General features: G+C 39.2%; 1 protein-coding gene across 1 annotated transcript in view; it reads right to left on the bottom strand.

The window, feature by feature from the left end:
• LOC145403404 (uncharacterized) overlaps nucleotides 1–12,775 on the bottom strand; it is a 66,037-nt gene extending 53,262 nt beyond the window's left edge. Inside the window, exons 1-10 of the mRNA XM_080275185.1 lie at nucleotides 12,759–12,775; nucleotides 10,598–10,852; nucleotides 9,396–9,479; nucleotides 6,631–6,810; nucleotides 6,037–6,205; nucleotides 5,363–5,431; nucleotides 4,541–4,663; nucleotides 3,827–4,042; nucleotides 3,245–3,355; nucleotides 2,606–2,700 (exon numbers count right to left, since the gene is read on the bottom strand). Of these exons, the coding sequence (XP_080131311.1) occupies nucleotides 2,606–2,700; nucleotides 3,245–3,355; nucleotides 3,827–4,042; nucleotides 4,541–4,663; nucleotides 5,363–5,431; nucleotides 6,037–6,205; nucleotides 6,631–6,810; nucleotides 9,396–9,479; nucleotides 10,598–10,852; nucleotides 12,759–12,775 (1,319 nt within the window). The remainder of the gene's footprint in view (nucleotides 1–2,605; nucleotides 2,701–3,244; nucleotides 3,356–3,826; nucleotides 4,043–4,540; nucleotides 4,664–5,362; nucleotides 5,432–6,036; nucleotides 6,206–6,630; nucleotides 6,811–9,395; nucleotides 9,480–10,597; nucleotides 10,853–12,758) is intronic.
• Between the last annotated feature and the right edge of the window lie 3,360 nt (nucleotides 12,776–16,135).

Genomic DNA, 16,135 nt, shown 5'->3' with positions numbered 1-16,135 from the left:
AAAGCTCCTCAGAAATTTAGGTACAAGGCGGGTAAATGGTTGCAGAAATACCCAAAATGGCGTGAGTTGGCCTGCATACCAAGGCGGCTGGGGAATAAAAAGTGGAATTGAATGCTACACGCGAGGTGTTTTATTTTCACGACAAGGTTGGGGTTTAAGCGTTTATTCTCTCCCTCCCTCCCTCCCTCCCTCTCTCTCTCTCTCTACCCCAAAGTTCAATGGCTTTAAATTCTTGAGTTTGTGTACGGGGATGAAGGCTGTCAGTCATTTGGCACAGCTCTACGACTGACCGGGATCTATTTTTCTCTATGTAAATCAGAAGGGTAAAACGTGAGCTTGCAGTCCTTCAGGTTCTCTCTCTCCCTCTCTCTCTCTCTCTCTCACACACACACACACACACACACACACACACACACACACAGAAACTTCAGCAACTTCTCACAGCAAGAAAACCTTTAACCTCTACTGATCAAGTCACATATTTTATTCTTGCTATTTCCTTCTACACAATTGTATCCAGCACAAGAAAGTATCCCGAGACAGGATGAACACTGAAGGTTAACACGAACTCTCTCCAGGTCAAGAACTCTCCCTCCTGAACTATCTTTAAAAAATCGTCTGGATATTACAAGAAAAGAATTTGAGGTCACTGTGCTGAAAGGGTTGTTAAGATTCTGTCCTCTAGGTGAAACTGAAGGCTAAGTATAGCACCTTCTCCGTAGTGATTTAGTCCATTACACTCTGATATTTACCTCCAAACCTATTCCTTTTGAAGATTACATTATGGCATTATAATTACGCTCTTTACATTGCTTTAATATTGACGAAGTTTGCATTTAAAAAAAAAAAAAAAAAAAAAACACAAACGAGGGGATACTAAGGTATAATGTGCTGAAACAAGTCGCCAAGGTACAGTAGAGGTGTTGCGAAATCTTAGCTTGGAATAAAACCCTAAATCTGTCTATAACTGATCCCATTTACAACGGAAGTACCTTAAGAAAAATCACCCTCTCCCTAATCATCTTGGACTACCCCTCCGGCACCTCCCATGATGCACATCCCTCCCTCAAATCCCTATTCCTCCTCCCATGCTAAATATTCCACACTCAAATCTTCTTGGACCACCCCTCCTCCTCCTCCATCCAAGTTACCAACAGTTAAATAAGTAATACCTCCAACGATGAAACTTTAAATATTTCGAGTCTAACAAAGTCCAATTCTCTGTTTGCAAGCAACTTTCACTACACTCAAAGGCTGCAATGAATAATGCAAAGATTAATGAATTGTTCCAGATTAAGTACTTTGTATAACCTAGTTTACGCTATATCACCATACATGAACTATTTTTACCTCAACCTGTGAACAACTGCATAATAGTACAGTATCTAGGAATTAATTCCTTCATTCATATATCTTTTTATTAGTATAGTTGCTACAGCTTTGACAAGTTAACCATTCACAAACTCATCTACCTGCGTTTTCTTTAATACACCCTGGTTCTCTCTCCAGCGCAAACTAAAAATTTTGTGCTGTTTTTATTTTACGAAAGTATTTTTTTTTCTTTACTTGGTGTCCCATTGTCATCTGCTTATCTCAGCTTCCACTAAGACATTTACAATATTATATTACCTTTAAACGGCCCTTTTCCCTCTTTTTCTTTGTGTTCACATCACCTAACACATTCTAATTTGCGTTTCCTCACTGTTTCCAAGCTTCCTTTCTTTCGTCCCAATAAACTTTCCTTCCTTTGGTTTACGTTAATCACTCAAATCAGCAACTAAACATACAAATCAACTTCATTTTCTATCAATCATAAGACTGAAAATGAAAACTAACACTGACAGTTGCGTAAATTGTCAACCCCTAATTTAAAAAGCATCTGCAGCTTATAGTTAACATTTTAGTCGGGTAAAAACATACTAACACAGTTTCGTGTCTCTTCCTTCTCCTGTTATCAACTGACATGTTCTTCCTTACCCTTTTCCCACTTTCTCCCTTTCCTTTTCCTAAAACTTACTTCCTTACCCATTTCATTTCCACCTTCTCCTATCTCATTCATTCATTCATTTCAACTCCTCCCCTATCTGGCTCTCTGTTTACATTCCTATCTCATTCATTCATTCATTCCAACTCCTCCCCTATCTTGCTCTCTGTTTACCTTCCTCACTTATCAAAAATTCTTCTTTACTCTTCTCCTCCTCCACCTTCTCTCCCACCCTCCTTTTATCTCCCCTTTTTTATCTATCCTTCAATCATCCTCTCCTCTCAGTGCTATCCACTTTCACTCAGAAAAACATAAAAAGTAATATGGCATAAAATCAGGATATTAGACTTATCTGGCAGAAACACAGAGAGAACAACAAATTCAATCTTATCTGTATCATAAACTCATCAATACTAAACTTCAAACTCACCTTGCCGATGCTTCGATGAGTATGCGTCTCATCTGCCCATCATATCACAATCATTTCCCCAGGGTACTGTAGAGCAACATAGAAAAACCCTCCCGATACAACCCTGATTCAGGAACAGCAGAAATTCCTCATCCCATTCCAAGCAACTCTCTCACCAAGAAAAGCTTCATAAAAACGTAATCAACACTTACTTAGCAGCCTCTGTGGAGAACTGCTTGGTGAGGGAGAGGAGATGTGTCAGGGTGGTGACAAGGCGTTCTTTCGCAGCCTCTCCTCTATACACATCCTGGAGGAGGAGTTAGATTAGGTTAGATTAGGTTTAGTTAGGCTGAGGCTATCTGTTAACTGAACAAGTCTGGCAGGCCTCAAATATATCTGGGAATTATTAAAAAAAAAAAAAAAAAAAAAGTTTAGGAAAATACCATATATTAGTTTTTAAATCCACAAATTAAACAGCATCCATCAGTGAACCCAACATCTGTTGTGATTAATTACAGCTTCTCAGAAAGAGCACCATAGTACTGCCCTTAATAATTCTTAAGGAAAAAAGAAAAACTCAGAGGATGAATGTGCAAGAAAACCTTCTCCCTTCCAAAGAAAACTTAAGAAAAATGAAAAGTAAATTCATGATCCTTTCATTCTGAAATATCTAGACACATTGTGTAAGACTGACACTGACACACAGCTACAGTATCCTGAGCAGAAACTGGAACATATGCCACCACAAAACTGAGCTAATCCTGGTATACTGTAGATGTAATTTAACTAATTACCACTCAGAACATACACAGTCATCACTTTCTATTCACAGTCTACAAAAGACATCTCACCATGTCTGAGAAGTGAGATCCTTCATCTGCCAACTTGCCAGGGCTCTTTTCAGACTTCTCATCAGGATCACTGGTCCTCCCACAAAAGGGTAGCTGGGAATTTTGTTCTTCCTGGTGGAAAATGAATGAGGCAAAAGTGAAATGACAAGACCTAAAAGTCATTAAATTACACAGAGATGATGATGACAAATGTATACTATTATCATGCAGAAATGTGTCACTGTTTAACCACATTATTCAGGGAAAGAGAGAGAGAGAGAGAGAGAGAGAGAGAGAGAGACCAAAAACAAATTATTAGTTGATTTGCAGAAATATTTCACTCACAACATGAAACAACAGTGATTTCCTTTAGCCTCACTTCCAAAGCTCATGGGAAAAAAAAAAAAGCAGAAATTACAAGATTTTTCATGGATAACAGCACATACCAGTACCACAACAGATTTAACAAAGGCCTTCCATCTCACCAGTGCCTGTATCTCTAAGTGTACACTGAGTAGCATGTGGCAGGAGGGTGGGATGTGGAAAGAATATCAGGAGGCAGGAACTTTCATGTGTGACTGTATGTACATCAGGGGGACTCACCAGAGACTGTATCTCTGAGTGTATGCTGAGTGGCGTGTGGCAGGAGGGTGGTGTAGCGGAGTCCTGCACGATGGAGAGGACTGAGATGGGAAGCTTCTGGGAATCAGTGGGAGCTGTGGTGGATTCATCATCACTGCTTTTTTTCTCCTCATCACTGCTTTTTTTCTCCTCTTCTTCCTCAAAACTCTTGGCCCGGGGAATATCAACCGAGCTGAGCTAAGATTTAAAGAAAGATTTTTATATTAATACTATACGGTACATTACTAAGTACACAGAAAATGATTTCATGACCGACTTGGGATTATGCTAAAATCAGACAGGACTTTTTTTCTACTTGGATATAAAAATGGATTATGCTAAAATCAGACAGTATTTTTTCTAGCTGGATATAAAAAAGTGTCAGGATAATGCCCCCTCTGCTCCACACACACACACAAAAAGAGGAAGAATGAAGCACTATGAAGTATCTGCTTCTCTCAGCTATTGACTTCATGGCAACCCACTTTTCAAAACGAGCTGGATACAAGCAGATGGCATCAACATGACTGCAACATTAAAGACATCATTTTACTAAAGGAGGTCCATGGAGATGTCTAATTCCCTTGCCATGAAAGGTCTCCCCTTACCTGGGGGGAGGAGGAGTATTTGGTGGAAACTAAGCATGAATATAAGTACATCATCATCATCATTATTGTAAGTGGGTAAAATTCTTACATCAGAGATGGAGGAGTGGTTAGAATGACTGGCATGGGGGTTGGGGAAAGCATGAAGCTCCTCAATGTCTCTCTTGGCCTGGAGCAGCTGATCCAATATATCCAGATTCTCTTCCTGGAGAACCTGAAATTATAATCACATCTTAGTCGTTGTCATCATCATATCATCGACATCTTTTTAACTTGCTCCATTATTTTACAAGGAGTGCATATCATACTCTAATCCCTTACTATCTCAAAAGGATAGATCTAGATTCCTTATCATCATCACCACGACCACCCCAACCAATATTCCCACCAATGAGATGAGATGAGATGGGGTGAAACTGTTGCTGATCAACCTGTCTGTCTGGATGAGCAAATCCATCAACCAAAGGGAAGCAACTGCCCCTGCAATGTTGTCAAAAGATAGGAGGGAAATGAAATGGTAGGAAAGGGGAGGGATGACAGAGAAATAGAAAGAGAAAGGAAAAGGAAGAAGTAGGCAGCACTACATCAAGTGAATGGATAATGGTTACCACCACCTTCCACAAGATATGACGAAGTATGATCCACAAGCACAAAGAAAGCATATAAGAGAGAGAATTGGATTGCATGCCCAATGAAATTGGCCAAACAGTTATGCATGAAGTCTTACTCTCTACACTTCACTACTCTTCCTCAAATCAGACAGCAGTACATACAAGAAGTCAATGGCTCATGATATTCTGTGACATTATAACTGACAATTTCTCTAGAGCTCACTGCAACTTCATTTACATTACCCATTATTTCACACATTCCTGCTACACAAAACCACAACTAACAATCCACACAGCCTCACCTCATTGAGCTCCTTGAGGTTGGTGACATTATGCTTCTCCCTGGATATGTCCGCCTGGGCCCCTCGCAGCTGAGATATATGATTTTCAGATACTAAATAGCAAAAAATATCAAAAGCACTGATCTTACAATGTAATACTTCTGTTATAATCTGCTTTATTAATGGCAATAGCTTTGGGGAAAAATAAAATGAAATAAAAAGCAATTTGAGTATCAGCCATGTGTTATTTTGTTCAGGGGGAAAAAAAAATCAGTTTTAGGTTTAATTTCAACACAGGTTCAAACATGCAAACAATAACATCAAGTACCATAAATTACACCTCTACATTATCTGAACAATTTATTTTCCCATCTGAAAATAACAAATATCTGCTACTACTGCTATAAGTGCTTTGGTATAAGACACTACTATGGTTATTAGAAATGATGAAAAAACTGAAAGCTCAAACAAAGGACCACTACCTCTGCACCCACCTACAAGCCAGCATTACAAGCTCCTCCTATTTAACTGCATTTTTGTTTTAATGTTCATTTACTCTTTATGCTGACATGATACATTAGCTTCTATACTCTAAGCTAAGCATAGCAGTAAACTTTTGCAGTAGAAAAGAAAGTTACTTCATCCAAGCCATGATATACAACTAATCCTACAAATTTGCAGAATATATTTCCTACCTGTTCTTCAATCTCATGTAGCCTGTCAGTGAGTTCTCCAATGGTGCGTTCTCCTGCAGTCACCTGAGCTGCCAGCCTCGCCTTTCTCTCCCTCTCCTCCTCCACCTGACCTCGTAATGCATCTACTTCGGCCTCAAGAACACGAATGTCTTTAAGCTCTCGTTGTTTGCTGCAGTGGTAATGGTTGTGTAAATATCCCATTGATCAAATGATATTTTATTATCAGCAACAGCAAAAAATCCATATCCTTCAGTAAAGACATGTTGCACAACCAACTGTTGTGTAAATATCATTACTTTAGCCCTTTTTTTTTTGCATGTAATGCTATCTGGATTACAGGTTTGCCTCCTATCCTTCTCTGTTCTAGCCTACATTAAGGTAGCATTACCTCAGGTCCCTTCAACCTAAAGAGGCAATATGGAACTGACTTTTACAGTTAATATGTAAACCTAAATCACTAAAGACTATACACTGCGAACGAACCATAACATTGAAATACAATAAGGAATAACAACCTACAAATTAAACCATTAATGAAAAAGATGACAGAGAACCTCCTAATCCAATGTAAATAGTTACAACTATTGCTCTAACCTGATGAGTGACTTTTCAAGGATGGCAAATTTTTCCCTGAGTGCTGACAGGTCCTCTTCAGTGATGGTGAGGTGATGGGTTAGGTGGTCCTTCTCCCCAGCAAGGCGACGGTTGGTGTGTCTCAGCTGTTGCACCTCATCCTCCAGAACTGATATCTCATTTGCAACCTCGTCAACACCTCTGCAAAATCAACATTATGTCAACACCTCAGAAGCAGCATCACAACATCTGCAACATCAACATTATGTCAACAATCTCTGCAACATCAACACCTCTGCAATATCAATGTAAATTATGTCAGCATCTCTGCAACAAAATATGACCCATGTCTGCAACATCAACACCTCTGCAATATCAATGTAAATTATGTCAGCATCTCTGCAACAAAATATGACCCATGTCAACAGCTCTGCAACACCAATATCTACATCAATACCACTGCAACAGCACTACAAATTTATAACACCCATGCAACACCAACAATAAATGTCAACACTTCTGCAATCCCAACTAAGCAAACTCTGCAATATAATTATCTACATCAACACCTGCAACATCATTATCTACATCAACACCTCTGCAACATCATTTTCTACATTAACACTTCTGCAGCATCACCATTACCTACATTAATCCCTCTGCAACAGGGAAACTATTAACCAATCCACTTTCATCTGACTTCATTAGGTGACAAGAACAGAGGTTTCTTGTAACCCAGGAAACCATTTACAATGCTGGATGGTAAACACATGGCCGATCAGACACCTGGTGTTCTAGTGGGTTACGGCTCTTGAACTTCATGTGTCCCATAAGGGATTACATCCAAGAGATGAATGGAGTTCAATGCTCACATAATACAGCTTAGGGGCAAGAAACTAGTCACTCTTGTCATGAATGTCTGGACTAAATAGCCCAGGCACAGGCCCTCAAGTTCCTGATGTGGCAAAAAAATGGACTGGATAAAAGACAAAATAGTATTTCATTTTTGTTTTAAATTATTAAACTACCAGATATTCTATGAAGTTTTGGTAAGACCCCTCACAGCACAAAGTTTAATGACACTGTTTTGCAATATTCTGAACTACTGAAGTGATAAAACATCTAATAGGTTCACCCAGTTCTGCAAATCCTGTACCTGCCTCCTTGCTGAAGCTGTTAATTCACTATGCTATCATGAATGTCCTCATCAACAACAACTTTCCTTGATACACTGGAGTATATATCAGTCTCCCTTGGTTTTATACTGCCTCTACCAACAACAACCTGCAAGCATCCTTGAGGCTGTTAACATCGCTGTGATACGATAAATGTATACATCGATCAAACGCACCCAGCCACTTTTATTACCTAATCACAGGTGGCTGACACATTGCCTCTGACTACATGGCTCCCAATTGCTGAGGTGTTCACTGGACTGACAACTGTTGTTCTGCACTGAAATCTTACTAGCTTTTGTGTTACCTACATACTGACAAACACAAGCCAAACTTTCTACCAAACCTTATCTTAATATAGCCTAAGCTTCATAAGCCCAAACTCTTGCACAAACAGTATCTTAATACAAGTTTAGCCTCATAAACTGATAGGGTAGGAAATCTACACTGTTCACCGTGTGCTGTGATAAGGCGAGAAGTATATCACGATACAAAATCAAATGCTCTGTGAAAACAATCTTATCACGTCTGTCTTCATCCACACCTAGAGACAGCTTTCAAAGGCAATAATGTGTCTGTATATGATAATGATGACCAAGAACTGATTAAGGTAACACTCACCACTATCACAAAAGGGATACTACATTTAAAATATCAAAACACCAAATATCAAATCCAGACTGTACCTTCAACTCTTCAGTAATTTTCTCCACATTTTTATCAACTTAGAGGACATTACTAGTACATGAAAAACTAACTCTATTAACCATATCACTGTAATAATATATTTCGGATATTTTATTCAACTATCAAATTACAGAACAGTATATTTTATCACCATCCCACTTTTATGATGTTCCCAACTGCCATTCCCCTACCAGAACTCAAGAATTCCAATACTCTTGATACTGACTAAAAATCTAACCAAGGTGATCAGTATGAGGCATTGGTGGATAAGACAAGGTGCTAAAGAAACCACTTATGGTAGGTCTAATCAGTGATATTAGAAATGTACTCAGCTTGAGAGATTATACGGCCTTATACCATCACTGATAGGAGAGTAACTGTGATAAAAACTGACTGCCTGAGCTCACACAGGTTTAATATCTGCTGTATATTACCCCAGCCACCACAAGAATGTTATATTCAGTTTACAATGGACATTGTGAATTCAAGGTGCTGGAGAGGGACACCATGTAATTACACCAAACTAACTGAACAACTCCTTTGCCCGATTATGCAAATGTCCCTTAACTCCCTCCCTGTCCCATGAAAGGAGGATAGTGGACTGCAGGATGAGGATAACTTCAACCTATAGTCTAGCAGGTTCACACTGCACATGAAACAGGTTGTTGCTGCTGCTGCTACTACTATTACTGCTGCTGCTGCTGCTGCTGCTGCTGCTACTACTATTATTACTACTGCTGCTGCTACTACTACTATTACTCTTACTATTACTGCTGCTGCTGCTGCTGCTGTACTACATTTCAAGCTCAAAAGAGGTTATGAAGATGGTCTGTATTATCTGCTGCCATACACCCAATCCCAGAGTTCACAATAGGTGGCTGGGGATCCTCCTAAGCCCACAAGAACACTTTCGTAAGGACTTACTGCAGTGAGTAGCTGATGTCGGCATCATCCTTACTGCCATTGCCAAAGGTGTACTCCAAGGTTTCATGGCTCCTTGCTCCACCCCTGAAACAACACACAAACTTAGACTGTATCATCTGATCTGTCAAACAATCAATTATCTATCGACCAACTTATCAATGAATCCATATAAACACAGTATTAATAACATAGCTATCTATTTGGCCAGCAGTGAACATTTCTCTCAATGAATGTGTGTGTCCACAATCTCATGAAAGCTCTCAAGACACTACATGAGCCCTTCAAACATCTAGCAGTAGCAACAACAAAACCAATGATGGTGCAACTGCCAGATGATTTCATTTCATTTAGGAGAAACTTTCCAAACGAGGGGTTAGACAGCAGCAGCATTCACTACAAATGGTCTCCCACAGCAGAATAAAACTGCCATAACGTGGTAAGAATAACCAAAGGAATCATTTACACAAAAACACACACGTGCACAAAAGTACATAACAGCATACGCCCCAGTGCTGTTCCTATCACCCTTTATCACCTTATCTCCACTGGTTCTACCACGAGCAAAAGTTCAATGACAATACCCCATTACATTATCTTCATGAATGTTTCTCATTCCTCCCCAAACTTCAAAATGAGTATTCTTGCTAATAATTTTTTCCTGTGTATAGCACTGCATATTGCAATCCATCTCAAATGCAGATGTTTCTTTCAATACCTTGTATCACCACGGCCTGCAAGGAAACAACTAACTTTTGATCATTATGGTACAAACATCAACGAAGGAGCTGATAAATGCAGAATATTCCATAATGAACACAACCACAACATCCTACCTCATGCTTGTCCTTCAGTTTTCATCCTGTGTCAAAATGCATAGTTTATCAAATCTCATCAGCACAGGTGGTAACAAATGTAACTACTGTATATCTCAAACAAACAAAAACACAACATACTCCCACACCCTTTACCCTTAAGCTTTCACCATGCATGCCCCAAAGCATCCTTCTGCCCGGGTTTTAATATTTCCATGTACTGTTTCCGCCCCCTAACCGAATCTCCCCAGAAGCAGAGATAAGATAGCTGTGGTGCTGGTGGGTAGGGTGGAAGGGGGGGTGTTGTTGCAGAGATTTGAAGCAAGCATATTTTGCATTTTCAGTGCATTGTTTTTGATGGCTGGCACAGTATCTCTCTCTATAACTTACCCAGTATAGACGTGCTGTGGCTCCTCATAATGATACTCCTTGTCATCACCAATCCCATTCCCATTCTCCTGTGGATCATGCAGCAGTGTGCCCTGGGAGTCATGCACTGAGGCCTGGGTGTGGTGGGGACGCAGGACAATGGGGGAGGGGGCACGGGACATGTCCAGGGCAGGTTCATCCCCACCTCCTCCCTCTCCCTCCCCCCCATCCACACCACCTCTACCACGCAGGGCCGGGGGAAGCAAAGTACTGCGTCTGCAAAGGAAAGAGTAATATTAATTGGTAGGGACAAGTATTAGTAGTGTGATTACCAAAAACAGTAGTTAGGCATAAGTATACATAGTGATATCAGTAATGAGAAAAAAAAAGTGGGTACATGTGCCAATCATTACCATCATCCAGACCTCTTTTCCCATAAGGCTGAAGTGAGACTGGGTTCAAAGCAAGAAAAAGCCTGACAAGAGGAGAAAGGAATCATAACTGTTCAAGCAAATGAGCCACAACCTCATTCACTCACCATTCAAGCTCTTGGAATCCTGATTCCACCCTACAAGCATAAACATCCACACTTAACGTGCAACACACCACCTAACAGCTAAAATGATAATACATATGGTCACATTTCTATCTTATAAATACCATAGAAGATTTAGTCATACTGTTAATAAAGGCTGCAACATGCTTGCACGCTTTATGCATTCAGTAAAAGTAACATTCTACATACCACAGGAAGGGTGACAGCATCTATCTACTCAACAAATTACCACAGTCAACAGCAAGTATCAAACTTTTGGACTGGTCATTTTGGAATGCCTCATTTTACATGTTGTTGTGAAGAAGGCCAAATAATACAAATGCAGTCTTAGTGTTTGGAGAACTTATGTTACTGACCAGAATTTTGAAGATAAATGTCTTAGGTGTATTCTCGGCTTACTAGGGGAACTACCAGGAATCCTGAACCAACTCTGACTCTGTATACAACAAAAGGTAACACTGTCCCATTGGAAAAAAAAAAAAAAAAAAAAAAACTAATCTTCTGGTTGCTCTCATTGCAATCAACTGTAAAACTTACATTACAAACAAAAAACACTAAAAGGCAAATACTCTAATGGATGGATTTACCCCATGAATCCAGGTGATGTTATTAACATATTGCTTTATTCTTGCTGCTACCAAACTATTTTTATGTGCAGTACTTGATAGGCCTCTTGTACCAAAGGAATTTACTAATGCCATACATAACCCCTCCACTTAGTATCTTAAAGCAAATTAAACAGGAATGGAGACAGCATTAAAAAATAAAATCCCTGAGCTTAATGGGTTATGCAAAGGACTCTGTACAATAGCTAATCTGCAGCATCTTTTTCAGTTACTGTACTACGAAATCTATGTAATGCTACAAATTTTAGACAAAATTAAATATCTAACTCTAGCTGTTCTCCTCTCTGCTCTAGGAAACACATATGGCTCAAGGTAATATGACTTTTATACAAGCATTATCTGGTATACACTGTTGACTGTTGTATGCAGTTTATTCCTACCAAAATACAAGCTACTGGTAAGGAAATAATCTGAAAGTTTTTATAACACACCAGCAATAGTAGCACTAAATTACTTTTGTAAGAGATTCTCATGCTGGATGAGACTGGGATTGTCTTATATTTTCAACTGTACTTAATGGCAACTATTTTCATTTCCTTAAGGAAATAAAACAGGTAAAAAGAAAGTTCATGTCAATAAAGATTTTGTTTTACATATGAATACACCTGCTCTTAAGGAACAGCAACTATGGTACTATCTAAATGTTGACAACCATGATGTCAGCACATTTACTGTTTTGTACTATCTAAACAAGGCTGACAGCCAAACGAATGTCGGTATATTTACTGTTTTATAATTTATCAATGTTGACAACCAACACATGTCAGTTCATTTACTGCTTTGCACTAAATGCTGTCAACAAGATATTAATGTCAGTACTGTTTTGTAGGATTTAGCATTTTTATTTATTTATTTATTTTTTTTATAATAATTTAACTAAACCATACCTCTACAGCCATTTTGTAGAAAGTAAATATACTGTATTAAAATAAGAAAAATCCTTAAAAAATTGCTTGCTGCCAAATTTTTATGGTGCAATGTGCACACCATGTTCATATACCTTGACAAGCTCCACATGGTTCCAGTATGTTGATTTGCACTTGCACTGCTAGAACAGTATTCACACTGCAGCTAAAAAATTTCAACCTTTGGACCTGCACCTCCACCACACTTACAAGTCATGAACCCACACCCACATAAGATGAACCACACCTGCAAGATATGAACTGCACCCAAATAACATGAACCGCACCTGCACGACACGAATCAGACCCACACGACGTGAACCACAAGCGCAAGACAAGAGCTAAACCCACAAGATAAGAACTGCACCCACAAGACAAGAACAGCACCTACATGACAGGAACCTCACCCGCACGTCAAGAACTGCACCAGCACAACAAGAACAGCACCCACACAACAAGAACCGCACCCACATGACAAGAACTGCACTCACAAATGACAAGAACTGCACACGCATGACAAGAACCACACATGCATGACAAGAACTGCACCCGCACAACAAGAACAGCACCCACACAACAAGAACTGCACCCGCACGACAAGAACTGCACCCGCGCAAAAAAATAAAGGCAACCGCACAACAAGAACCACACCACAACAAAAACTGCAACGACGACGAGAACCGTACCCACAAAGGAAGAACTGCACCCACATGACAACTGCACCTGTAGGACAAAGAACTGCATCCACATGACAAGAACTGCATCCACAAGACAAAAACTGCACCCACATGACAAGAACTGCAACCTCTACACATAAGCCACAACATAAGACATGAACTGCAGCCACAAGACACAAACCACAACAGCAAGAAAAGAACCGCAACCGCAAGACAAGGACTGTGACTGCCAGACAAGAACCACAACCACAAGACAAAAACCACAACTGCAAGAGAAAAACCACAACTGCAAGACAAAATACGCTGCCGCAAGACAAAAACTGCAACCGCAAGACAAAAACCGCAACCGCAAGACAAAAACTGTACCCGTAAGACATGAACTGCACCCGTAAGACGTGAATCACACCTGCACTGCACCTCCCCAATTAAATGCCCTCCAACTTAACCCTCCAATCTAGTGCACAAAAAATTATCCATTATCACTTCCCAACATGGCAACCAAAAAGGGGAAAATTCTGTTAAACTCGCAATAAGTCCGAGTTAATCTTTCTTTAATTTCATTATCATTTCTTTACTTTTGTTGTGATACTTGTGGGTAAACATAAACATGAGAGTTTATACTGTTTAGAGAGATCTATTGGGTTTTCCTGTATGCGGTTTACTGACAAAAATGATAAAATCACGATTCCGAGTTCTTTACACAAGGATCATCCCAATTCAGTGGAATATCAAAACAGTGCATGAGGTAGTGTGTGAATTGGTGCGTTATATTGATGAAATACAGTACTGCATTGAGCAATACAGAACTGCTGCTGCATTGTGTTCAAAAGTATTTCCGCACGGCATCCCACAACCATGGTGTGGGATGCCTAACCACTGTGTGGTGCAGCTGTTCCCACACAGAGCTCTGGTAACCTGTGGAAAAATGTTGTTACAACATTGTTAGCTGGGCAGATCTGAAGAAAATGACTCAACTGAGATTTCATTTCTACATTAAAGTACAAATGGGCAAAATTCTGATTTACATTGAATTTCAACAGCATTTATTATGTATCAGACTTAATAAAGTTGACACCGTACAAGCTTAAACACTGTTTTTTCAGCAGGTATATTAAAAGTGAATTACAAAAACACTTAAAATGTTTAACTTTGGCCCATGTACATCATTTTTTTGGCTCATCTAAGTTAAAAAATCTCTCTCACATTCATTTTCTGTGTCTATCTACCCATTTACTATATCTACAAAAGTACAGTACTGTGTCTGAAAGGGAAATAATGATTATTAAGAATTTAGAACAGTACCAGGTGTTAAAAAAATACAAAATCTTTTTTTTCTGCATAATTCAGAGTATCTGCCTGTATAGGAAAAGAATAATAATAAATACATCAATAAATATAAGGTAAATACCATGAAAAGACTACAGAAAACGGCTGCAAGAAAAAAAGCCAAGACACGGTACCCCAGAGTAACCGACCCAATACATATCACATAATACTAGCCTCTCACTAAGACTACTGCTTCTTGAATATACCTACCATCTGAAAATGCGCTGGGAGAAGAAATTTACCTGGAAAAAACACACACAGAAAACGACTTTCGTGGTAAGTGCGTTGGAAGACTCCGACCGTAGAAATCGACAATAATGCTACGATGCCCCCATATTAAACTTGACATTTCACTAAAACACCACAATATATCAGCCCCCAACCTTCATCTACAGCTTCTAGAATATACTCACCATCCCTAGCACGCTCAGGGAGATGCAGCTGACCCATGATACGTTGAATATAACAGGATAAACTTGAGTACACTCTAAGCATCTTCAGGTAATGCATGGTTAAGGTACGCCAGGTGCAGGTAGACGCAGAGAATTATGGGAAACAAATGAAGTGGGAAATGCGTACTATGAGGATGCTGAGCTTACCACCTAACCTTTACCTATTTATTTATTTAGATTACGCTTTTAAACTTTAATGTATGCTGTTTAAATGTTTATAAATATAAGTATAATCTGCATCAATACTACACTATAGGTTATTAGGGTATAGTATTTAATTGGGCCAGACGCAGCCCATCTTCCTTAGCGACGTACCTACATCTTTGCGCTCTCTCGTATGTGATTGCTAACGCTTTAATATTCGTATGATTCAAATCAGCAATTAGAATACCCTCAATCAGTTGCTGGTATGAATTATATGACTATCGATGTTAGTAATAATATACAGGAGAGAATGAAGGTATTGTGGGTGTCACTAAGGAAGATGGATTGCGTCTTAGCCATTTAGTTTGCGTATTATAACCAACTAACCTGTTCTATTATACTGATACAAACTGTCCCTATACGGTATTTAATTTAAAACAATTAAACAGCATAGGAGAGTTTGAAAGCGTAATATTCGAAATAAAGAGGTAAAGAGTAGGTGGAAGGACTTAAAAAATAGTGCTAGGAAAGACGAAGCCCTTCTTCTAAGCAATTCATTTTGTATGTTACACGTTATCACCTCTTGTTTGCTATTACATCTCTTGCATGTTATTTAGACCACATTACATATAAGTGGCATCCAGGACAATACCGATATTCACTCCGTAAAGCAGTTCGATGAAAAGGAAGTGCTACGCAGCCCTTTTGTCAACAATACATACTCAAGAGAACAGTAAACTTACTTCCTATTCCTTAACGAAGTATTTTGCATATTAAACCTACATATTCCCACGAAGTATTTTGCATATTAAACCTACATATTCCCTTGTGGATTTTATATATTACAGTATGGTGTGTGGTTTTTAAGTAGGT

This window comes from Coenobita brevimanus, chromosome 60 (genome assembly GCF_032717465.1).
Source record: "Coenobita brevimanus isolate Jiangsu-jjx chromosome 60, ASM3271746v2, whole genome shotgun sequence".
In the NCBI taxonomy this organism is placed as follows: Eukaryota; Metazoa; Arthropoda; class Malacostraca; order Decapoda; family Coenobitidae; genus Coenobita; species Coenobita brevimanus.
This window is presented reverse-complemented; position numbering and strand designations above follow the sequence as displayed.